Source organism: Patiria miniata, unplaced genomic scaffold (assembly GCF_015706575.1).
Source record: "Patiria miniata isolate m_02_andy unplaced genomic scaffold, ASM1570657v1 HiC_scaffold_9, whole genome shotgun sequence".
Lineage (NCBI taxonomy): Eukaryota > Metazoa > Echinodermata > Asteroidea > Valvatida > Asterinidae > Patiria > Patiria miniata.
The window spans coordinates 23,662,111-23,689,298 of NW_024037076.1; the positions used below are offsets into that span (position 1 = coordinate 23,662,111).

The following is a 27,188-nucleotide window of genomic DNA, read 5'->3' on the forward strand; positions in this document are numbered from 1 at the left end:
ATCCAGACGACAGAACATGTTAATCTGATCACTAGCGCCCCTAATTTGTCATCCAATTCTCGGCAGCACACCACATTTAAGCCAGGGGGAAAGGGCCAGAAAATGCACCGTGCGTGGACGTGATTTATTCATGTGTTGGAACCTCAGCTGTCATGATTGTTTTAACATTTGTAAAGGCCACTTGTCTGGAAAAACATTGATTTGTGCATACGCCGAGTTCATTTATTCAGATTTTAGGACAAAAAGTGTTCAGTTTGTTTCAGAATTCAAGAGAGAGTTTTGGTAACAATGTGTGAAATATTCTTGTTAAATTGCGAGGTTTGTGATAAAAATTCACTCAGATAGCACTGTAATGTAGTAATCTTGACTAAATTTGCCTGGGCTTGTGCATGTACGTATGGCTTGTATGGAATTGATGCAACTTTGTAGACAACAAAATTTGTTGGGTCTAGGGGAAAAAAAGTAATCTTCATTAGCCCTCCTACTGTTTGAGCAGTCACAGACAGTTAGAGTTCCATCCACTTCCCCTGTCATGCCTTTTACACAGGCTGGTCACCAACAGTCGGATGATATTTTAAGCAAGCACTGTGACTAGTCAAACTCAGTCAACAGACAAAAGCAGACAAGTGGTATGCACAGCTGGCTTATCAATCACCTACAGTCAAAGCACAGCTGTATCAAGTTGCATTTATAAACAGTCGCAACCAGTCAATCTTGCTTTACACAGGCTGGGAGCTCTTAACCGTTGAAAACAGTCACTTGACTGATTTGACTGAAAGAACAACTTAGCACAATGTACGTTTGCATAGGAGGGTTAAAGCAAGTTTGGATAAATCGCAATAAAAGATTCATCTTCAAGTTACCCCCTTTATTGTAATGTAATTGTAACCTGGGGTATAGTCCCCAGACTACATAGTGTGATGTATCAGTAAATTTCCAGGCCCTTTCCAGAATTACACTATGACAGTGATTATAAGGAGACTGTTAACAAGTACATGTAAATGCTTTATTTAGTCTTAACTCAATTTGAATAAGTTGAAGCCTTAAATCTGTCTCATTTGTTTCTGATCCCTGGCTAGACTGATTGTTGATCTTACTCCAAAAAAACTCAGTACCGACTCTTCAAAGAACATGTCCACAAACACGCGAGTCCAAGCACTCCAAAACCAATTTCGCCAGTATTTTCTGCCTGTCTGAACTACGATAAGAAAACAGACCGGCGTCGGCCGAGCGTCGGCTGACGATTCGAGCCGAAATGAAATCCCCGTGCGGAGATTGTTGTCGTAACCCAAAAGATCAATTTATCTTCTCTTGAAGGACATCTCTCGGATATGCCTGATTTGATCTCTCTCGCCCTCTGCTTCATCGTATTACGTACGTCTTGGATCTTGGATTTCTTCTGTTTCCCAGAATTTTATTATTATTTTTTTTTCAATTTAATAGTATTCAGTCATTCAGTATAATTTTGAGTCCTTTTGAAATATTGGTGCTTGTTTTTTGCATGCATGCCTGTCCTCTGTTTGTAACTTTGAACAGTGTGTATTTTTCTGTTTAAAAAGTCTTCAGCCAAAAATATTAACAGTTTCTACTGAAAAATGTACACTTGTTAATTTCATCATCATAATGATTGTCAAATTTGTGTTTCTGTGTAATTTCTTTTGCCAAAGTGGATGGTCACTTGGTTTCTGCTAAACAGTTACCGGTACATGAAATGTTATACGTCTTTACTGCATCTGATTGTTACTGAAGTTCTACTTTATAAGCCAAGTGCAGTATCAAGATTCTTCAAGGGATCTTGCAGACGATGGTTACAACTCTTACTTTTCTCGACGTTTGTGAAACAGCGTGCTGTCTCACTTAAAGTAAACCCATAGATGAAATTCCAAAGTTTAGGTCAGACTTTCTTATCAGAACTAAAACTACTAATAGCGAAAGTTGATAATAAGCAGGACAGGTTCTTATCAGAACTAAATATCCACTGAGCGACAGTAGTTATTACCACATGGTGTTACCGCAAACCCAAACGAAACTTATATTTGCTTATTAATTAAAGTGTCTTTGACCCTTCCTGCAAAGGAAAAAATATCAATATTTGCTGTTGCAGCTTCTCAAATCAAATCAGAGATCAAAAATGTTTTTTTTTTATGGTTTTGGTTATAATTATGATAATGCAGGTACTTAGGGTCCTCGTATCCATTTCAGTGGTGGTAAGTTATCAGCTATCTTTTCAAATGAAAAAGTTTGTTGAGTTAGTAATAATCGTTTTCCAAATTTGGAAGTCCAATATGCCAGATTTCATACGTGTATACTCTGCCTGCATCCATGGACTTGAGAATCCATGGCAACAGATGCTGTCATTTTGTAACCATGCCGTCATGGCAACGGTCAACCTCCAACCGTGAATACAGCTGCAGCCTGGATACTGACACATCACCACTGTTGATGTTGAGACGTAGTTGAGATGGACTGAATGGTGAAGTGAGCCCTCTCTTGACTCACTCCTTCCCATTGAAGCATGCATCCCCCTCGCTCGTTGATGAGATTGTGTGAGCGTGCTGTGGTTGACACCTTACCGTAGCATAATGACTATTGGCACCACAGTCATGTTGCACAGCTTTCGTCGTTTTAACATACGAGTATCCGATGACCTGCTAACTAAGGGGTATGTTTTCTCTGTGTTGCATGTTGTCGACGTTGTTCAGTCCGTACGACATTGTCTCGTCGTCGTTGTCAAGCTTGCTTGCTTACCCTTGCATGGCTGTGTGACATTTGCTGGCATGCCTGCACGTTTGCATTGAAGAACTTCTTCAAAATTTCTTCAGCCATTGTTGCTGGACACTTGTTAGATCTTTAAGGAATTTGTAGGTTTTTACTTTTTAAGATGTTCATGTACAGTTAAATTATGATTGAATTTAAGATTTTTCTTTTAGTATAGGCAGCATATTACATTCAACAAGCAGTTATTGTTTTGGTCCAAATATTGTCATAAGGAGGGAGCGCTTGTTTTGATAACTGATCACTCCGTTACATGAGACTTCACATGTAAATTCATTTCGGGCAAGGTTACTATCACAATCTGCAGTCATACTGTATGTCATTCAGAATGGTTCAAATCTAATATTTTGTTTTAAAACTACATCTTAGTCTCAGTTTGACTTTCATAAATTGTCTTCAAAGCAATTTTTTCCCCCTCAATATTTGTTCAGGAAACAAATTATAATGCAAGTGTGCCTATTTTCACACAAACTCTTAATGGAATTTTCCTGATTCGGTTAATTACATATAATTTTCTGTTGACATATATTATTGATAGCCCTACCGTGTCCTTACGTGTATTGCCTTGCTGAGTTATTAAACCAAATTTAAGCATTTTGGCCTTCAAGTTGTGACTGCATCAATTGCCATGGTAACGTGTGAGCCAATGGAGTACTCAAGCCACAATGGACAACTTGAAGATTGCAATGTTTAGCTAAAAGAAATTGTAGACATTGCTGTTATTTTGATGCTTCCGCAGTTCCGTTCCTATAATTCCCTTGTTAGCCACGGTAGTTTCTTCTTTCAACAGAGATTCCATTTGGGAAATTAACATGAAAAGGTTAACATAAATACTTCACTATCATCCACCAAAGGGTTAGAATTTAATGGATCTAGAGAGTAGGCCTACATAATTAGCATAATATTGACTCACCGTTTCTTTGAATTAACCCCTTCGTAATGCCTTGACAACTTTCCTTTTAAAAGAATATATCCATTGTCAAAAATAGTTAGGTTAGTGAATATTTTCATTAATTCCTAGAAATGTGAAGTGTTAGTGAAGTCCACGTGTTTACGAGTATGATAAGCACATCTTTGCCAAACCTGATGATAAAATCGGCGGGAATATTCCGAGCATTATTGGGAACATGACCCACGTCCGATGTGAGTCATGGCACGCTCACAGGAAACCAGCCCTCGGGCTTGGAGTGTTTTAGTTTTTTTCCTCGAACTGGCAGAATTTAGTCTAGACCTGATGATTTTTACTTAGCTGAATGTCTTCACAGTATCTTGTGAGTAATCCTCCTGTCTCCTTAGTTCTGGGATGACTAATGTTTGGCTAGTGAACGATGGGAAAATAATTGTTGCTCTTGGATCTTTGACGCATACACGTGTTTGAAAAATGTGTTGAAAAAAAGTTAATCTCTTGAACCATTAAGGGGTGTTAACATTGTAGGGCCATTCTTTGGTCACTGTGTGACATAAAATTGGGCTCGTCTGATTTTTGAAGCTTTACCCCTTGTTAACTACATCTGACTTATTACTTTCACTGATTCATCAAGTTAGTACTTTTTACTCCCTACCTCAGAGTATCTACCGGTAGTTTCTACTTTCACAAATTGTGTCGAAATATTAGCAGGGGTCATCAAAGTTTGGTCACGTGTGTGACATCAGACGAAAAAATGTTATCCGGCCCATATCGGAAATTCATGTTTTTATCCAAAATTTTAAGGACACACACACACCCATACTTATTTTGGAGGCTAGTCTTTTGTTATTTACAGAATGCATTAACAATGTACACCCTCTGCTTTAGTTTTACTAAATGGAAATTGTTCTGTGGTCATGTCAGTGACATTTTGATCTGTCATGTGTGTGACATTTTGTAATTAAAATTATGCTAATTTATGCACGGAAAGACCAATTAACTTATAAAACTTCTTAAGAAATCTGCATCTTTACTTACTAGCAGCACTTATGAACAATAATCGTTTGCATTACATCACAAAAACTTTTTTCCCCCAAAAATAAGTTAGGTTCAATTTCTGAAGAATTGCCCTGTATCAGTTGTTTCATACAGTTTGAGGAAAAATCTAAGAAATTAACCACTCCTTGCAAATATTACACAATAGGCAAATTTATTATCCAATAGTCGTGTGTCTGAAAGATATATATAGGCTATCACCCAAAATGTTTTATGAGAAAAACAAATAACATTCTGTGGTCTAGATAAGAAATAGGGCAGGACAAACATCAAATATTAAAAAAAACAATATAATTTCAACAATGTTGAACAGTAGAAGCATGATATAAGAAACTGCCAAAGATGAAGTCAAGATGTTGTAGGGAAGATGTGGGTGATTTATTACAAGTTGTCGACATGAACAGGTTGAATCGTTGACACATGGTGGACGCGCGGCCCAAAAGTCCTCCATCAGTAGGTTTGCGAATGAAGCAGATGTTGAGGAATCTTTCCAAGTCTTTAAGACGACTACGAACATGCCCGCATGTACTCTGGGTGTCCAGTTTCATTTTGGATTCAGGAGGAGGACTTTATCCGTCTTGATGTTTCTTGAGAAGCAACTGGCTATCATCCATCTCAAGTGAAGTAGCTCGGAGCAAGTGGCCTCTCGTAATCATTACATTTCTTAAAGATGAGCAGTCGACAAAAACTTGCAGTTTATCTGGAGCAAGTGGCCTCTCGGAATCATTACATTTCTTAAAGATGAGCAGTCGACAAAAACTTGCAGTTTATCTGACATGTCTGAAGGCGAAGCATTCAGATTCTTTTCAGTTGAACTGAGCAAAAAAGTTGCTAAATTTTCAACAAATTTTATGACGTTTGTTCACTACATGACAAAAATTGTAATCCAACTTGACACATCTGAGGATTTTGGTATTGATACATGTAGCATCGTGTATCTCGTTTTTGAGTTGTTCTTAAAAAAAACAGTTCTCCTAAGAACCAAACCACTAAAAATGTGTTAAATGAACTTAAGTGTTTAAACAGCAACTGAAATAGTTCAGATTATTTCCTAGATCTCAGTCAAAGTAAATCGTTAAATAGACAAACTCTGAAGAAATTAACCATAGAAGAACCCATGGGCGTCGCCAGGATGAGACAAGGGGGGGGGGGGGGGGGCAAAAAGGGGAAAAAAAAGAAAAAAAGAAAAGAAAAAAAAAGAGGTGTGAAGTCATATTTGCTATAAAATGGGGGTCTGCAGGGGTGGTAATTTATCGAATGCATTTATCAGGATCTCAGAGGACTGTCTCTGGCAACAAAATTTTAGCCCTTGTCGGAAAACCGATTCCTCACGAGAAACACACAAAATATGAGACTGCTATTCCTGTCCTCCACCCGCCCTCCGAATCCCAAGCCAATATGAAATGATGTGGCACTTTGGTGATGCCCTGACCAAATTAGATTTTGAAATCCACTGTCAAACAAACTCATGTCCTTATAAATTGCTACATGTGATTGTCGCAGGATGTCAGAATACCCGTTCTACGTACTGACATAAATCAGAAATACCCACGAGAAGCGTTGCTGACAAAATGCATTTGATCACATCTTTTATCACCAGCTGAGAAGAAGCACACTTTACATTGTACATAGCCCTACGACATATTTATTACTTAGCGGTATTTGCCCAGAAATGCTCTACGCCTAGCAAGAAATTGCTTTTTGATTCCATGTAAATCCCCCGTAATCCCTGTAGCTTATTTTTATAAGTGTTCTGGGAGTTGGGAATATGTTGACTACTGGCTGTCCTGGCTGTACGGAAGATGATGGTACATGTACAAATGTATGTGTCGTCTGAATGTAGAATGTTCTTAACCTTAGTTTTTATAACGAAGGGCCTTTATTAAGTGGCTTATTTTATTCGTAGCAGTTTTGTTCCATGCTTTGTTATTTAAACTTAAATCGTATTTTGTTTGTGTTACACATGTAAATATTTGCAACATGTGTACATGTGTAGATCATGCATACATGTACATGTACATGTGTACATGTACAGGTCCCCGCCCATTAGTTTTTTTATTAGGCCAAAAAAAATAGTTCTGCTTCCGGTTTCCCTACCTACCTTATTCTGACAGCCCCTACCCTTTTTTTTTTTATTGGAAAAATGAGGGGAAAAACACCCAAAACCATCAATTTCTACCTTTTACCCTTGACTACATGCAGATACCTCCATATATGATCGTACACAAAAAAAAATTGCAAAAAAAAATAATAATTCCCTACCTACATGTACCTACCCCATTTTCAAATGCCATGTAATCGGAAGCAGAACTATTTTTTTTGGGCCTTATGATTACCCCTAATGAAATCTTGCCCACATAAGGTCCACCTGTGAACCCATCTTGCCCACACATTGATTTCACATTAGTCATAAATTCAATACACAACCCGAAACCCATCTTTTTCATCATCGTTGGAAATAATCAAAATGCAAGAATCTTAAGAACTGAAGATGTACGTATCCTCTTGACCTTATCGGATGATGAAATTTGATGACAAACCGATGATCTGTATGCCATATCATCTCTGCAGATGATATGTGTAGATTCTCTCGTCAAGGTCAGACGAAGATTAAAATTGAAGATTGGAGAATCTCAAGTACCATTGCGTAATATATTGCACAGGTCTTGCTCCATATTTCGGCTTCAAGTATGTAAGTGTGATATTAAAAATCCAATCAATTATTGACAGGTTTTTTGCTTGCAATAGAAAATCTCTCACAGCAGCAGGTGCAAAATATAGATTTTTTTGGGCTGTGATTTCTTTTTTCTGTTTTCCAGCAACCGGGCCCTTTTTTGGGGGGGGGGGGGGGGGGGCAAGGTGAACTGAAGGGGTCACAAGCGTTAAATTGTTGGCATTGGAACTGATTCCCAAGGAGGAATAAGAAAAATACCACAAGAAATATAGAGAAATATCTCAGTTATCCATTTTGACCATACATGTTACAAAAAAAGGAAAAGTTTATTCTGGATTTAAAAATCACAATTTTGCGTGTACATCAATTATGACCTTGAGTTAAGTTTGCCACAATGTGATAACTTTCAAAGGTTACAGAATCTCAAAATCAACAACAAAATTTAAGAATCTCAAATATTTTAATAATCACCAAAAGGTCTAACAGTAATTACCATCGCATAATACACCATAGTTACTGTACGAGTATTCATGTTGTCATCATTTGCATTCATCTTGTCCCCGTCACAATATAATTTCATCGCTTGTCGTAATCAATAGAAATGATACACCACAGCTTTATTTTCACCTGTATTCCTCGCCCCGGGGTTGGTGTCCCTGTAGATGCATTCCCGTCAAGGTGAAGGACACACAGACTGTTGACATTTTTGCCAACTGGAAACAAACCGTTATCCAATCTGTCCTTGTAGATTCTGAACTCGGAGATTTGTCACTTACGATTTGCGTTCAGGTTCGTTGGGTTTTCATGTATATACCTGTATAAACAGCTTAATGCAGAGCCATACATTTATTTAGTGGACTTGTGAGAAAATGGTTTGCACCAAAATCTCACATTTAATTACAAAAAATTCACTATTTGAATGAAATTTACTGGCAACTTCCTTTCTCTGATTCATTGCTATAACTTTCTTATTGACCAATCTTGTTTTAAATAATAAAACAAATAATACCAAGCGAATCTCTGACAAAATCCTTAGAAGTAAAATGGTGTTTGACAAATAAGTTTTGCTTGTGCTTTTCATAAGCTTTTGCCGAAAAGCTCTTTTTAAAATAATTTTTGAAATGAGCTTTCTCCCGAGGAGTGTAAAGAACACACATTTCTGTTTTTCATTCCTTCACAGAAGACATTAATCTATCATGCAACATCCTCCACAAATCTCATTCATATACTCCTCTTCAATAACAGCCGAGTCCCATGATCCTAAAATCGATCCAATTCCTGCGTGTACCGTATGATCTCCCTCCTGGTACCGTCATGCCTGCCAATCCCACCAACTTTGCACCTGGATCGCGATGAAATGAAGGCGATATATTGATTAGTTCATCGTCTGTGATGATTACCTTGCTATGAGTGTGGGGAGGAGAGTCCGAGATGGTTGACGCATTCTATAATGTCCAATAAATCACTTCAAAGCCGTCAGAGTTGTATATTATTGCGCTTTGTGTTTCAGAATGACCCACTAAATTATTAGCTTGTTTAGGGCCGTGCATTTGTGAATAATTTAGTATTCAGTTATTCTAACTTGGACTTGATCGTTTATTCGGATATTCGAAATGTGCTGATTGAGTTTATCATGCGCCGGCCTATCAGGATTTGTGTGCTTGACAAAGGGCGTATTAAAATAATATAAAGAGGCATCATCTGTTGGAATGGTTTTGTAAAAATCCCTGACGTGTATCAGTGAAAGATCTGTTAATGCCATTATTATGCCTGCATTGTGTACTTTAAATTTCTTCGTGCTTGATTAACATCACCAACCTTGCTTGAAATTCTTATTAGTCACGTCTAGAGTCTAGGAAATTCGCTGACTTCATAGCATTACACATTTGATATTTTCTTCTCGATTCATTTTGAACTTTCCTGGAGCAAGAATCCAACCTTGAATTACGTAGCACTAATGCCCTTACGTCAACATTCCCCCCCCCCCCCCATTTTTCTGCTCTTTCTACTGGTGGTACGCCTTAGCACAGCTTAGTAATTTACCAAGAGTTCCTTTTAGAAAGCAGCGTCTCAGCTGTGTACTTGAAGCGAGATTGACACAGGTTTGCCTGGCTCGTGATGTTGCATGCTTTGTCGTTGGGTCTGTTTTCCATTCGCCAACTCCCTCCATTTCCCTTGCCAATTTGTCTATGTGCTGCCATGAATAACTAATAAGATTTGCAAGGTGAACTACTCGTGACCTCAATTAAGTTTCTTTAAAATCATCCATCACATTACATACATGTACTGTCCAAAATGTTTTTGTCGTTGGGTCTGTTTTCCATTCGCCAAACCCTCCCTCCCTCCCCCTCCCTCTCCCTTGCCAATTTGTCTATGTGCTGCTACCCCGGTATGAATAACTAATGACATTTGCAAGATGAACCAAATTGTGACCTCAATTAAGTTTCTTTTTCATTATCCATCACATTGCGTATACATGTACTGTCCAAAATCTTTGTCAGCAGTCTTCAAATAGATTGTAAAATGTAAACAAAAAAACCCAAACAAACAAACAAAACAAAGTACACTGTAAAAAAAAAAAAAAAAAAATCAGGAAATACAGATGTTAAAAGGTACTACAAATCTAAAAAGATGATCTTGCGTTTAAACTGTATTAAAAAAAATGGTTTTCAAAATCAAATGAACCTAAATGAAAAATTTGTCTCCACTTTATAAGCAAAGTACATGTTAGGTTGAATAAGAAAACCTTTTGATCATGAAACATGATTTTGTCAACAGCACTCTTTATATCAAAAAATCAGTCTTCTGAAGACGATCAGAACATACTGATCGGAATCTCAAGTTTTACAACCCACCGGTCTTTTCAGAATCACACATCTTTCCAAAAGATATTTCCACATGGTGTTACCGCAAACTTTTACTAGTTCATACCACCACCATAGAAAGTTCCAAATCTTACTTAAAAATCTGTCAATTTGACTGATCGTTGGAATTCACCTACCTTTCTTGATTTCATCTACAAGACAGCAAGCCAGAATAATCTTGGGTGTTTAGTACCAGTATGATATCTTATCCGAGTAAATTTGTTGATAATAATTCGGTATGTTACTTTGAGCTATTAAAATGCAAATGATCTTGCCTTTAAAAGATTAATCCGCAAAGTGAACAATGTACCCAACTTTCCCCTCTCATGACTCTCACATTACATTACCAGTCGCTAGGGGTTTGTGGCAGTGGCATTAATAATGCGTAGAGGAAGTGGATACTTCCAGGATGGATACTAGAGAACACTTAAGTGGGTGGATTCCCCAGGCAACATTGATGCTGCTTGACTCTATTCAAATTTTTTTTTGTCGGGAGCGGGGGATTTTTTATTGAATGTGAACCTCGTAGGTATGTTTGCTATTAGAGTAAAATAAACAGGGCGGGTTTGGGGATTTTTCAACATTTCTCGTGGGTGAAAAGATTGAGGAATGATCTGGCTTGGATTTGACGTTGAATATGAAGAATCATCAAGTTGTTTAATTAATAAGTCAGTGTACAAGTGACACAGAACATTCGACAATTTTCATTGTTGGATAACAACACTAGATAATACACAAATTTCCTTGGGCAAAAAAGAAACCAATCTGCTTTCTGCTATTTCTTATGCAATTAAAATAAAGGAAATATACGATTCGCAATACCCTACTTCAAATCACAACATTTTTTGAAAATGTGTTACTAATTGGGAAAAAGAAACTCAATTTGGTTGGAACCCTAATGGTTTGCGTTTTTTTGACAGATTTTTCACAGTGAAGTGAAAAAAAAAAGAAGTAAAAAATGTGTGCACTCATTTGTACAATAGGTTTGAAACATTGTAATGTCACACTTCGTTTACATACATGTATGCGCTTTCTTATGGGAGCCAAGTAGGGATGAAAGCCATCAAGCTGCCATTAAGAAAGCGCACATGTAAACAAAGCGTGACGTCATTATATCACAGCTTAATACCACACTGGCGTATTTGTAGCTCACTTTCATTTTGTATACCATCCTGTCCCTTCTTTCCATTTGCAATGGCACTGTTAAATATGTAGCAGGATATTGAGTGGTTTACTGATCAATTACAGTACGTAGATGTATGCAATTAGCTAAAGTAGAAAGCTGCCCATATAATTATTCTACGTTCTGTAAGTAAGATACATGTACATGTACAATACACTTATTCGGAGTTTGCCGTGTCATAGTACATTTTGGACTGCGACTAAAATGATATTTTCATGTACTGTGGCAAATCAGTATCAAAAGCCGCGGCAGTAAAATCTCTCCACTCTCACCAGACTCCACTCTTTCGTAGAATTATAACATTGCAACTTAGTTTCTACAAATTAAAAAAAAAAAGAGATGATATTAAATACAGAAGTGTGATAAAAAATCATAAAGCAAACCACAAACATGCACTATAAGCTAAAGTAAAACAACGGCAAAATCAACATCTAAAAAAACTTTCACAGTCCCAGACAAAAAGGAAGATGCAATCAAGACATTTTCCAAGTATGAAAATAAAATTACAATTGTCCTCTTTCCCATTCATATTAGGAAAATCTTTGCCTTCCCTCTTTAAATAGGTTCTCTTTTTTGAACAGGGAATACAATCAACGATATCAATTCATTCATCAATGAGCTGTTTTTTCCCCCTGAAATTATCAGAAAGAATTTAAATGAAAGCTTTTATATGTTTGAGTCTTGTCTTACTGTTCAGCTGAATGGGTCACAGCACCTACACTATGTTAATCTTCATATTCATGGTCCATTCATCCTGCCTCAAACACTTGACCCTGCTATGGACTCTACCTGACAGGCTCAGTAATAGCTATAGCTGCTGCTCCATCATCATTTGCATATTCTAAGACATTTCAAATCACAACGGTAATAGACCTGCACAATATACTGTGCAACTCTGCATTCTACTCAGGCACACTAACATATGTTCAAGAGTTGAAAATTCCATACCGTTTTTACTTCCTTCTTTGATTTTGTATTTTCCCTCCAAAAAAGTACATCTTTTTTTCTACATTGTACATTAGTGCAATTCACCTCTGTGCAAGGGGCAGTTTGTTTCTTTAAATGTTCAACCTCATCAATGTTAGTAATAATCAGAATCATGTAGGTTTTTTTTTCACATTTTTTGCCTAGTTATTTGCAGCCAATTTTTGCCTGCCTATTCAAATTGAAATCAACAGAGGGCCCTTTGTAAAACAAGACTTGCAACCGACTATGGGCGATCCAGAGATGCCGCAATTATGGGATTGGTAGCTGCAAGGTTATAATATAATCTGTCAAAACAGAAATGAAAACAACTCCGTTGTCACATCTTTGATTTCTAGGCAAGCGCAAGATTGGACGTGAAATACTGACATTCCTAAGATGGGCCTCCAAAACATCGGAACTTGACAATAAATAAACAAAGCGGGGAAGTTAGCCTTCTGTTGACAGACTCTGCAATTTCCTTCATGTTAAACAAAGCTTTGTACCAAATAGTTTGCTCCGTAGAAATTGGCGACTGTCACATTCTTGTGACGGCACTATCACGTTGGTATGCATATATACTTTCATCAATAGCAATAAACACATTCAATAGTGGACATCATTTCTAAATTATCCGTAGTAAATTTCTGTTTCCTTATTGTCATCTACTGCGGTAGGTAAAAATCTTGTACCATGCGCAGATACTGTGCGAAGAAAATACATTAATGACTCACGCACGATCGTTACGATCGAGGCCCACAGTAGTGATCACTTGATCACACTGTGCTTCAACAACAAAACTGACCCACATGCAAGAGTGCAAGCCAATAGAGTTTGTCAGTCATGTAACAGTGTGGTGAGCGTCACCATTAGCAGCTACGGAAGATAGCTGATAAACGACACACTAAAATCAATAACTGCCTTTTTTCATGGAAGACAGGAAGTTTAAAAGTCCAACTGATTTATTAGAATGGACATTTGAACAAATCATCATTTGTCATTGTGGTATTTATATCGTGGCCCAGTATAAAATGAGATTAGTGGTAGGATCAGTGTTTTAATACCAAACAAGGTTGGGGGAGATTCCTGGCGATAACTCATTCCCGTTTGTCTCACTGTTTGTATTGATGAGGGCCGTGTGTGGAAATCGGGTCGACTCGGTTTGTCCTTGCCTGGAGACATACGGATTTATTCTCTTTTGGTGCATCAAAGTATTTACTTACTAAGTATGCAGAGGCAGCGTCATCACGTATTCCTACGACCTTTGCCGAAACTCTCCGATTTGAATGTACACTTCATGTACTGTGTACATTCATGTACGTTTATTTGAAAATGCTTAGCTACAAAAAAAAAACACTACTCAATTTTCATCGCACTATTGTTCTGATTCCCTGTCAAGTTTTAATTTTATAAATTATCAGATCATTGATGTGCTTTTACATATGAATTTAAGTTCACTTGTATGTAGTTGAACTCAGTAAAAATTATTTGCAGTCTGTAATAAAACTAAATTATCAACTAATTAGCATGGACAGTTTTATCAAAACACAGTGGCAGACCTGCTCGATATGCCATACATTAATCACCAAGGATCATAATTCATTACGTATTTATCATGTCCAATCCCAACAGAGTACCAGTGCTTCCCTTGTGTCTTCTGTATGTGTGTTTACTCTTCCCCCTTTCCACTCCATCTTAAAGTGTGACCCCTCTCATAACACCTGCCTTGCCGTTACATGTTCACCTTGCCAGATAGTGGCCTAATCATCCTCCTCTGCATGCATGGACACATGTGGCACTCATATGCGGTATTTGTTGCACGCTGGTCCGTAATGTCTAAGTGCGTTCAGGCATTGTGCTCTGTACCTGTCAGTGTACGTGTGGACGTCTTGCGTGTTTTGTCTGTACTTCTTGAGTAACCTGAATTCCTTATTCATCAAGGAGACGAGGGTGAAACAGAAGAGGAGTTGAGTGAGTCATGTTGACCGGACTTGGACCTTGACCCAACGTTATCGTCATCGTTACCTCATTACTATCATCGCTATGGATATGCATGGATGCTATTCCTGCAATAAGTACCGGTAGATAGAGAGGGAGATGTGCCGTACTGGACAATTACTAAGAATTGTTTCCTGTGGTCACTGTCCTGCTGCCGACCCACATTTACCCTCGGATTATTTGTTGTGGGCGACGTAGAGTAATCAGAGTAGCTTCCTGTACAAGGAGAGTTGTGATTGCCACGAGCCAATAATTATGTCGCAGTCAACATTCGTGCTACAGTTAGCTTTTTGGAGCTGATCCAATTGATGTTTACAGCCCCGGATTACTTGTCATCAGCAATGTTGGTGTATGAGTCGTATTGAACTGAGAGTACGTTTGCTTAATTGGATCGCCAATCGGTGCAAGATATTATCGATGTAAATTTTTTACTTGGATGAGTAAGCGATCATGGGATTTGGATCGATGCGGTAATTGTGTGAGACCAGATGGCGCAAATCTGCTCAAGACAGGGCGTGCTGGACATGGAGGTACCGGTGTCGATAGGGATGGACACGGTGCCAAAAGCCTCACAGAGGAGAAAGATACCAGGCCGACCGGTTCGGACGCTTACCCGCTCTGAGCCGTGCATTGGAACCTCAGCCTGGGTCCAAGGTGCTACGCAAGGTTCGGTGCTGACTGAGAGAACCAACGGTCAGGATCTTGTCGGCAACACGGACATTGGTATGAGACACCTGAATCCCAGGGGGTGTGGCGGCGTCGGTCCCCCCAGGGCCAGCACCGAAGGGCAGATACTAGCTGTACAGCAACACCTCGCATGGCTAGAGGAGAAGCTTCATGAATTACAGAAGCTATCCGAGAATTCCGAAGGGAATAAGAACGTGGGACGAAGCAGGGAGGATCAGGTCTCATCCAACTACTACTGCATTACTCAGGGTGTCGACTCCAACCCAGAAACCTCCCAGAGCAACTCTCCAGAAAACGGCGACGACGTTATGCTCAGACTAATGAACGGCAAAGAGAACGGACTCTGCTCCAACAACAACAACGGACAAAAGAGGAAAGTGTCGCAAGGGGTGTCCACCACCAAAGCTATTCCACCGATGGTCAGAATTGATTCTCTGGACGCTCCAAACAACGTCTCCACTGTACTCCTCGGGGATCGATACCAGCCCTACGGGGCTACTGTTTCCAACTATGCATTCCGAAATAGGTTGGATTCATCCAGTTTAGGGACAGTGTCCTCAATGTCTCGGTCGCCCTCCCCTCGGGTTCGTCTCCGTGGCCTGGATCATACAGATGCAGCTAGTACCATATCAGCTTCTACCTCTTCTAATCCATCCCCAACATCCCAAGACGAACATATCCCCATGCGGCCAATCGGGTTCGGCCATGCCATGTCCATATTCGGCCCCGAGGGGGGCAACATGGTAGGGGAGGACATCTGGGAGTTTGACGGCTGCGACGAGAACGCCCGATCCACTTCCACCCACACGCCATCCGGTGTAGAATCGCTAAGCTCTGCCGTTACCCCCAACCAGCCTCCTGCAGCCTCAAACTCCCCGTTCCAGAGGCCGCAAGGAATGGACTGTCTAAACATTGACAGTTGGAGCTTGGATATCAGTAGCGGTGTACCGCCGAGCCCTGCGCTCTCCACCATGAGTGATGGCGGTTACCAGGCAATTAACAGGGTACCAGCATCCGAGATCCAAGAGCATCCATTAAAGAGACTGAACTCTCAATCACAAGCTACCGGGACCCCGTCGCCAAGATCTCTCAAGCCAACTTTCTCTTTCACGTCCTCTATCCTCTCCAAGGCAAAGGCACGAATCACAGGACGTGCAGTTAAGAAAGGTAAAACGTTACCCAACTTTCCAAAGTTTCATTCACTCAGATGCATGTACTCATTCTTAATTACATACATTTAGGTCACGAAGAGTTGTATCTCATCTTATTTGCTTGTTTGAAGGCCATAACCGTTGGGCTGAAACTTGCATTTTTGATTATCCATTCTGAAACTCCCTAGGAGTCCATTCATTATCCTCCTTAACTGATAAGCTTGATTGCTCAAGAAAGGAGAAAGCATATTCACATGTTTTTGATAGACTTTTTTTGTGTGGTAAACCATGTGTTTAAATTTTGGTTATAACCATATGATGAGATTTTGATTACTCATTGAAATATGAATGTGTTTGACATCATGACTTTCTGGAAAGTTAAACATCAACATTAAAATTGTTGCTGTTTTGTGCCCTTTTCTACATTTTGTGCTATTGTAATCACTCTGTTAAAATATTTTTTTTTTTTTTTCTGTGTTGTTGCCTCTTAATGCACTTTTTGTTGCTGTACATATACAATGTACAATCTTCACCTGAAATCTCACTCGTTCATCGCTGTGATGCTTCCTGACATTTTGTGAGTGATGTTGCTTAAATCTCATTTGCAACTCACTGAGCCGTAAAAAGTTGCGGTACTAAGGTAAAGGTCCAAATGATTATGATGTATGTAAGAAGACAATCGAATTGATCTTTATGCACAAAATGTTGGAATTTTTTGACAGCAAAGGTCAGTACACACATTTGTAAATGGCAACATATCTATTGACTCTGAGCAAGTGCGTTAAAATGTCAGATCATTCGTCCATGAACACAGCTATTTCTCAAAGGTTCAGGGATTTGTCATTTTTTTTAAAAAGAAAACCTTCTCGCTCTGTGACTTTATTACCTTCAGTATTAAAATTAAGGGAGTCTTAAAAATTTCACTGACTTTTAACAGTAACAAATGAGCACACTGCCATCGAATTAAATCGGTGAAGTGAGGCAGAAAGATTACCAGTGAACCAGAACGCAAAGTGACTATCCTATAAATAGGATCATCTTCTAGACATTGTACATTATACTTGTACATATCGCTGGTTACTATTGCTATGGTAACGTATCACTTGTGTTTCCTCTAAGCTGCATCGCACGATACTGGCCTTTACTTGGCCATTATATTTCTGGGTTTTTTTTGTAAATAATAAAGTAGAGCTGTTGCACAGCCTACAATGTCATGGTGAATTCATGCAATTCAAATGTAGACCTGTTCATATGATTTCATGTTACAGACTCCCACGACTTATTTCAATGCAGATTTTTACCAAAAAGCATTTCTTGCCCGCTAGCAGGATATTTTCCTTAAAATAATTTTTTTTCATGAAATGTAACATGTTTACCCAAGTGTAAAAACATTTGACAACTTAAAAAATCTAAGCAAGGTAACATTTTGGAATAATGTATCTAGATGTATACCCATGTATACCCATGTACATTGATAACAAAAATGTAATTTGCATTAGACACGTACATTTGCAAACTACATTTGCATATGACATTTACAAACAACAACGGATCGGGGGGGGGGGGGGAAGACACAAAAAAGTGACGTCGTAAAAAAGGCAGCCACTGCATACAGCCTTAAAATTGCGCCACCTTTGCTTTTCATATTAAATTTGGAGCAGAACATTTTTGGAGATCAAAAACACTTCTTTTGCCCCCCCCCCCCCCCCCCCCAAAAAAAATGTGTTCTGATCTGCCCTTGTTTACAAATAGGCAGTCTGCCACCGGTACATGTACTGTGAGTGCCTCACACGGGTCAGGATGTCTTCTTAATAAGAATATGACCCATGCATCCAAATGCCAACGGCAGAACCACTGTACAATAATGAAGAAGATGTAATTGAAAGAAGATGTTTTTTACCCCCAAGGAAAACCTTATCTAAAGGAGATCACATACCTGCTTTCCATTATATTTATTTAGAAAATGTTTTTAGCTTGTGGAAATTGTATTGGTTTGCTTGAAAGTTAATCTAGTGAGACTAAATTTGTATTTTATGTGCAAAAAGTCATCTCTTTCCTAGGTTATCTTTAAACACTGCAAATGCGGAAGGAATTATTATTATTTTTCTTCATATTTTGTCTGGATGATTTCCCCCGGCATCCGTCTAACTAATACCGTCTGAGAAAACTAATCTAATATCACGCGTCCGTTAATGGAAAGAGGGTTTTAGCCCAGGGGAATTTTTCATTACTAAACTCTGAAATACTTCCATATGGGAGTACATGAATGTCTGGGGGCCTAGGTGCATGGTATGTTATTGGGGTGAAAGTTGCATAATGCAGTACATGTACATGAATGTACAATTTTGATTTAATGCATCACAATTACGTGTACAAGATAATGTATACCATGGGATGTCTTGTAAGATGCACTTACTTTCAACTAAAGATGAATCTTGAAGGATGGCGGTCTGAAGTGAACTGGATCATCAGTCTTGGCGACACTAAGACTCGTCCGCCCTTCTTAGATCATTTGAGACCGGGATGCATGTGTCGAGAATTTAATAACGCCTCTGTCGCTGGATTACTAATGAAGCATACGCAATCATGGACATGGATTCAAGTCTTCAACCTGGTGTTTAACTTCAGAACCAAGTATTACATGTACATGTAGCAGTTGGAACGTGAGCTGTAACTAAAAGTGTGAAATTGTAACATAAAGGAAAGCGTTCATGTATTTAATTTTAGAAATCATTTACATACTTAAATATTCTGAAATAACGGAGCTTGACAACACCTTGATAAGTAGTTAATACGTTAACTGGCGCTCCGTAGCCTCGTTTACCAAAGTCTCTTAATCAAGATGCGGCTGGCATCCGCATCAGACGACCAAGCAGACGATGCAATAAGCTAAAGTGTGAGAGTCATTTCTCATGTCACGTTGTGGATGCTGAACGATGGAGACAGTCTTAACACTTTCTTAATGCCAAATTCAGATGAAGAGTCAGAGAACGACTAGTGCATATCATTGTCCTTATGACCTCTGACATGGACCTGACCTCTGAACTAAACCTGAACGTTTCTTGCATCCATGTATGCACTTGAGAGAAGTTGGCTAATCGCACTACCGGAAATGTTGAACCGTCACGGTGCGCAGAAACCAAAACAATTTCAGGAGCTTTGAGAATTTTGCCCGTGTAGTTAAGATTACCAGTCTAAGCAGACGGTACTTTCCTGATGTTTGTCTGGAGGCCCAGGGGCATGATGGGAAAGCGTCTCCCGTCTGACGGGAAAGCACTCCGAAGACGGTTCAATTGGATTGAGTGAACAGGTGCAGGGAGAGTACTAGCTAAATATTAGAAGCGCGGACTCTAAAAAGTCCCTGTGAAATATTCATGCCACTGGGTGTTTGAACCAAAACTGCCAAAAAGGAAGAAATAATTAGGTTACATGTTATGATGCAAGTGTTTGTGCTCTTTAACACACGTATTAATTACATAAAGTGCAATTTAATTCGATTAAGTATTGGCTTCTTTGATTACAAAGCCTTATAGCCACAAACTCAGCCCGCCTTTCTTTCGCAATTTATAAACCTTTTTTTTTAAATACCATCTGGACCTTAAGCAATAAAATGGAGATCTGTAAGGGCCAAGGTTTCTCAAAGCTGATTTTTCTTAATTGGTTGGGAAAGAAAGAAGATGTACAAATTGATGGCTTTATCCAGTAAAATTTGACCAAAAATAAGTCGATACTTGTGTGAGATTTCTCAGGAATTTTTTTGTCAGAATTTCTCCTGGGTTCAGGTTTTGAAAGAAGAACTTTTGAAAGGTGTTTTAACCTTAAAAAGTTTATTCATGTATGGAGCAAAAGAAGCAGGTATTATATTTAAGCAGTGCCTTTAAGCAAATATAAAGTATAGACCCTACCCTGCAAAACACAATGTTAGTGGGTTCTTTCGTTCTTATTCTACGTTTTTCTTAAAGCTTAAAACTGAAAAGAAATTACAGTTTTGAAGTATAAGATAATTTAAACAAGTTATGCTCATAGGGAAGTCCCGCTGCAAACGCAATTTTTCAGGTAGCCTGAAACAAATTCTAGCGCGAACCAAACCACATCCGCATTGATTAACTGACTTCTCATTATTGGCATCCAACTTTGCACTTCATCGCAGGTTACATGAATAATGACCCCTCATGCCGCGACATTATGCGGCCAAACCATCTAACCAATTAGCCAAAACCGAGTCATCTCACCGAGGCCCCAAACCTGGTGTTCCCCCCCCCTCAAATTATCCAGGTCAAGTCTTTGTGCTAAGAGACTCTAAGAAGACAGCACAAAAACACAAGACACTAATGGATGATAGAGTCAGGCTTGGATGTGATAAATCTCATCATCCAGTACGTCTTGAGATGAGATAGGGTGGGTGGGGCACAAAGTAGGGTGACCTAAGAAGCTACTGTTAGGGAGTTCAAAGTAGCTCACACACATTTGATTCCAGTGGTCCTAACTGAAACTAAACTAAATTATTCCGAAGATTTGAATTAAGGTCATGGAAAAATTCAGTGTTTGAAACAGTTTGGAGTGACTATGACAGATACAGATACAGATTCTAGAGAATCTAATAGGTTTCAGAAGTTACTTTTTGGCTAGGTGGGAATCTGGAATTCATGCCATATTTAAACAGGTGTCATTATCTTTGGCAGCTATTGGTTGGCAGTAAACAGGTGTCATTTTCTTTGGCAACTATTGGTTAGCAGTAAACAGGTGTCATTTTCTTGGGCAGCTACGGTAGGGGTTGGCAGTGAACAGGTGTCATTTTCTTGGGCAACTATTGGTTAGCAGTAAACAGGTGTCATTTTCTTGGGCAACTATTGGTTAGCAGTAAACAGGTGTCATTTTCTTGGGCAGCTATTGGTTGGCAGTGGTTCTGCTCTAGCCTTCTACCGGTACCTTCGATGTCTCTGGTTCGATTCTTTGCAGGGTCAGATGTTGTCATCAGCCCATATTGCCGGTTTTACTCTCGTGGACTTTCTTACTTGGATGTATCTTTCTTCTGAAACTAGAATTGAATTCTCTCATGAATATCGAGGCATCAATATGAGGGAGAACAATGTTTGAACACTGATTTGGAATAAATTTAAAAAAAATCTCTTCTCTCCCCTTGCTCTTTCTCTTGAATTAAACAAAGAAGATGATATGTGGCATGTACAGCACAGTCTGCAAAGAGCAGGCGCTCCCAAGTAACTGCTGTGGACTCTGATTCACTTCTGATGGCAATGTACACACATTTTACTTCTTAAGTTACCCCGAGCTGCTAACACAAATTTGATGAGGATACCCCACTAGAATAAATTTGCTCGCCTGCTCGGCAATAACAGGCTACCCTAGGAAAAAATACCAAATGCTTGCAAACACAGTAGTTCTCAGTAAAATAAGTCAAAAATCAAATGTTCTATAAGGCATCTACAGTACATATGTACATTTACATGTAGTATATACGTAAAATGAACCCATTTGTGTTCACTGCAATTAAAAAAGTGAAAATCAAAAGCCAGGTTACATTTCAGCAAAAGTTAAAAATTATTATTATTTTTTTTTTTTAAAGAAATACCGTGTACATTTTTTTAAATGGGTAAATTAGGCTAACAACATTACATAACTTTGATATAAAGATCTTTCTTGGTATATCACATTAGGAAATATGCACAAAAGACCACATGTGTTTACACATGTTTGATCATATTTGTGTTTCCTATGCATTTAGACAGGACGGCCATGTTACTAAACCCCCTAATGACTACTGACGGTGTTATCACGCTCGTCAATAGTTTTTGGTTAATGCAGTTTTTATTGATGGCATGCACTTACTGCGCCCTACGCATTAGGGAATGGCTTAATGCTAATTGAGCTCTGTAACTATACGGCCACACAGCAGTGACAGAAAATAGATTTGTTTCAACGGAAGACAGTGTAGGTAAACTCTGTAGGATCGAGGTAAAAAATACCCCTTGTGCTTAAAATGTTTTTGGCAAAAGATTTTTTCTTCCTAATTTTTGTTTTATATATAATTTATATCTTTTGAGGAAACTAGGCATTCATAAATCCGTTTAAAATTGTTTTTATTTATTTATTTTTAAATCCTAAAATGTTATGAATGTTAATAATAATACATTTTATGAATAAAGGGCAACTAGATTTTTTAAAGGTGTAGTTGTCAAAACATACACAGAAAAAAACTGTCTTGAAAAAAAAAAACCCTTTTATTGTACGACCATTGTAAGTTTCTCTTCAATTCTATGTTGGTACTTGTACACATGAGTAGAAAAAAAACACCATTGTCAAATTAGTATAAGTTGGACAAATCCCTTCAAGCGTTTCTTTTTCATCATACCCTAATTGAAGGAGCATTTATTCCCTTTGCTGAAAACTCCACCGGGATTCGTTTGTGCAATTCCCTATGTGCACAGCTTTGTAGCACACCAGTAGTAGCCATGAAATTGAAATAAAACACCAGAATGAATGTCTCCGAAGGCAGGACTGCCCGGGTACATTTACATTCACAGTATTATTGGAGGATTGGGCAAAATGTCACAGGTGAAACCATGTTAGAGATATTGTCAGTGAGGGATCTTAGGGGGAGAGGGGGAGGGGGTTCTAAACCCCCCCCCCCCTTGGACCACCAAACAAGAAAATTGACAATCATGCTGAAAAACACAGCAAATGCCCGCTGAACTTCTTTCTGTGCAGCTTAACCCCCCTCTTGATCAAAACCGGGATCCGACCCTGATTGTTCTGCCGTACATTGCACCTGTCCTGGGATCAACCGAAAGGATAAGCTTTAAATATAGACAGAGCGGTGACAGCGGTCTCTCATGTAATGTTGACCACCTTTGTTTTGTTTGGGAGTTTGGATAGCCCTGGACAGCCTGTGTAACTTTCCATTCGCAGGTAAAGGTGTGACCAAAAAATAAAAAAATATGGAAAGCTATAAAAAAGACTTAGGCCTGACGGATGAAGCTGGACATGAAAGTCCAGGTAGAGGAGATTATGTGACTCAGTCAGTCACTTAGTCAGTCAGTCAGTCAGAGTGACAAATGAAGGCTGACCCTCTGGGTCTGACAAAAACTACTTAAAAGCCTGACACAGATTGCAGTTTGCTCTCAATACACCGTAGAAATGGTTACGTCATACGCTGCTGAGGTCACGCATTACCCGAGGTGATGTGTCTAAACAAACCGTACCAGGCCTTAATTAAAGTAGCAATATGCAATGTGCCCATCAATTTTTCATCCATTGGAAAAGAAAAATAATAGCATCTGTCACATTCTGTGTAATGACTACATGTACAGTCAGCTAGGAAGCACTGTTCCATTTTTTAGTCTCATTTATTCGTAATGTCTGAGAAATAGAAAATGTTCATCTAAAATCGCCCGTATTGTAAAAATGGTGGACAAGACATTGTTTGGACATATCTCTAATGAGACGAACCTGTGTGACGTCACACTTCTACGGCGTATCCACATGTAAACATGAATTTGAGCCACTGCTTAATTTGCTTTCTGATCGTTAGATTTGTATTGTTTCTATGTACTAGTACTGGCCAGGGTCTTTCCCCGAGGGAGACGATTTCAATGACAATTGAAGACTACCCTGGTGAACTAATTAATGAAATGATTAAATAGATGCTGAGAGATTGATGGGGTTTGCAAGGACCCGAGTCCTGGACCCAATTTCCTGGGCGCTGCTAAGCGGATAATATTGCTTAGCAGATCCTAAATTCATGTAGCAAAACTAACAGGGAACCAGTCACCTGCAATATTGCATGACATTTTAGCTGGTAACCATTTTTTTCTTCTTCTGTGCTTACATGTAACTAATTATTCGTGCCTGCAGACATGGCCTTGTCACACGGTTGGCATCCAGAGAAAATAGTCCGGTTGTGAACCCTTCCTGCTTGTCATTCAAACAGTGCGCCTTGACCAATCAGATCAGACTTTAGGTCAGGTGACCACTGTACCTCGGTCAGACTTGGTCACAAGCAATGTGAGAAATGTACACAAACCAAAGGTGGGCGGGGCTTGTAGCCAAATACGGAACGGTCCATTTTCAACTATCGCAGGTTCTTGCGCTTGCGCCTTTGCTCATCTTGACGTTCATACCGTACTCTGAAGATGCCAAGGGCTTGTAGATAGTGACTTGCCTGGAGTCCGCCCACAGTGTCTACGGATAGCCTTAAAAGATTAATCTGTGACATTTACAAAATGCAGTCAGTCGGTTCCCTTTGACAGAACATTTACAGCACTGATCTTTAAAGGGAAGATACGACATTTGCAAACATCACAAAATGAAATGATCAAATTATCACAAAATATCTTACTGGATTGTTAGGGAATGACAGTCCAAAGCATCCTGTAAAATCTTGGCTCCTGGTGTGCTGACATTTCCAAGAAAACTTGTATTTTTCCAACGCTGGTCGGTTGACCAGCGTTGGAGAAAACTGACTTTTTTTTAAAAACTGCTCCTATTTTTTTTCATATTTAGTTATTCCGCATTATCTTTGCAATTGTTAACAGTCACCTGTGAAATGGTACAAGCCTGCTGGACTGATACTCTGACCTAACAATTCCCAAAAGTCAATAAATTGCTCCGTTTAATCTTAAGTGGGGTAAGGGAACCAGACTACAAGAACATGGTTGGTTTTCTTGGTTTTCTAGGATCTCCTAACCCAAAACGTGAAGCAAGTCAATTTAACAATAATTGCTATAACATACTATTCCTCCTAATCCATTTATTTCTGAAAATTGCAGCAAAAGCAAATGTTGTACATTCCCTTTAAAATGTAATCATAATATGAGTGGTTCACAACACAAAATGTTGCCTTTGGCAGTTTACATCTGATCCTGCTTAAATTGCAGTGCCATGATATTTAGACTCTGTCACTTTTTGCACTCGGCCCCAAGTACATGTACTTGGTGTTTTGTTTGGATTTCTGTGAATAAGAATGATTTTTTGTTCACAGGACTTGAAAAACTGCATTGAGGATAGACAATGTTCAAATGAATCACATGCACTACTGCTCTTCGACATTCCCTTCAATGACCTTAAAAATTGCAGCCCAAATGATTTTGAAAAAAAAAATCATCTATAGCATTCGAAGAATACAAAGAAATACCTTTGCCATTTGATTAATCTCAGGATCTTGAGTCAGACTTATTGGTCCAGATGTTATTAATAAGATTTTATGCAGTTTTGAATTTGTGCAGTATACATGTAACCAAAGCTGGAGAGCACAGAACGAAATGGGTTTTCGCACGTGTAGCCTCGTAAATTTACTAGATGTAGGCGTAGAAGTCCTACTGTGTAAAATGAGATTAATCCGCCAATACTCTGCGCTTTTATTAAAAGGATGTCTGACCTTGGCTCCGAATTAAGGAGAATTATATCTGTGCATAAAGGAATACATGTTAAGGCTAGACCCAGATTGTTTGCACATAAAACATGAAACTGGATTCGTCAAAAAGGAGGACAGCACACAATGGAAAAAGTGAAAATAACCCAGATTTTCTGAGATTGATAGTATTTTTTGGATTGAGATGTTTGAGTGGTTTGCTCTGAGAAGAAAAGTAGAATGTGCCATATTAGGGCATTTGGAGGGCCCTGGGAATAGGCTATTGTATTTGGGGTATTTGAAGGGCCCTGGGAATAGGCTATTGTTTTAGGCATTTGAAGTACCCTGGGAATAGGCTATTGTATTGGGCATTTGAAGTACCCTGGGAGTAGGCTATTGTATTTGGGCATTTAAAGTACCCTGGGAATAGGCTATTGTATTTGGGCATTTGAAGTACCCTGGGAATAGGCTATTGTTTTGGGCATTTGAAGTACCCTGGGAATATAGGTATTGTTTTGGGGCATTTGAAGTACCCTGGGAATAGGCTATTGTTTTGGGCATTTGAAGTACCCTGGGAATAGGCTATTGTTTTGGGGCATTTGAAGTACCCTGGTAATAGGCTATTGTTTTGGGGCATTTGAAGTACCCTGGGAATAGGCTATTGTTTTGGGCATTTGAAGGGCCCTGGGAATAGGCAACTCTTTTTGGGCATTTAAAGTACCCTGTGAATAGGCTATTGTGCTTGGGCATTTAAAGGACCTTGGAAATTGACTTGTATTTTGGCACTTTGATAAACTGTAATTCCCTACTGTGTTTTACTTAGTACTAGACCAAGTCCGCCAAAATCCATCAATCACACTGCTTCCAATGCATGCTTTGCTTTAGGCCCCCAAGCCCAAGTCCATCATACTCCATCAATATGTAGTCAAACCAGACCTGCAGGACCAAGTCCCCCAAATCCACCAAAATGGGGGGGGGGGGGGGATTTTGATGGAGTTGGGGAGGTTAGGGTAAAAGGATCCTGGGAATTTAAAAAGTCTTTTATGTAGTAAAAGAAAAATAATTTAATAAAAATTATTCAATACCGAAGACGATAGTCCTGTGCTATGAGACTCAATATTTAGGAACATGCTTGTGTTATGTCTGGTAACATTTGAGGGGGAGGTTCAAATTATTCAACAGTGAAGACGATAGCCCTGCTCAATATTTAGAAACATGCTTGTGTTATTTCTGGTAACATTTCTGGTGTAGATTCAAATTATTCAGTAGAGAAGACGATAGTCCTGCGCTACGAAACTCAATATTTAGAAACACGCTACATGTACATGTAAGTGTTATTTCTGGTAACATTTCTGTTGTGGATTACAGTATATCTTTGAATAATCACCATGGTACAGTACATAACAGAACAGTCTGTAGGCCTACATCTCCTCATAAAAACCTTGATATGGACGATGTTAATTGCTTCCACATTATTAGCAGCTTTGCAGGTCATTAATGTTTGATGTTGATTCACCACCTAGGAATCCCTGAGGCTGAGGTTACCATGATCATTACGATGCA

General features: G+C 39.0%; 1 protein-coding gene across 1 annotated transcript in view; it reads left to right on the forward strand.

Annotated features, from left to right (window-relative positions):
- The first annotated feature begins 2,476 nt into the window (after nucleotides 1-2,476).
- The window catches only part of LOC119721044, a 30,242-nt gene continuing 5,530 nt past the window's right edge, over nucleotides 2,477-27,188 (forward strand). Inside the window, exons 1-2 of the mRNA XM_038190915.1 lie at nucleotides 2,477-2,662; nucleotides 14,364-16,274. Of these exons, the coding sequence (XP_038046843.1) occupies nucleotides 14,909-16,274 (1,366 nt within the window). The 5' untranslated portion in view covers nucleotides 2,477-2,662; nucleotides 14,364-14,908. The remainder of the gene's footprint in view (nucleotides 2,663-14,363; nucleotides 16,275-27,188) is intronic.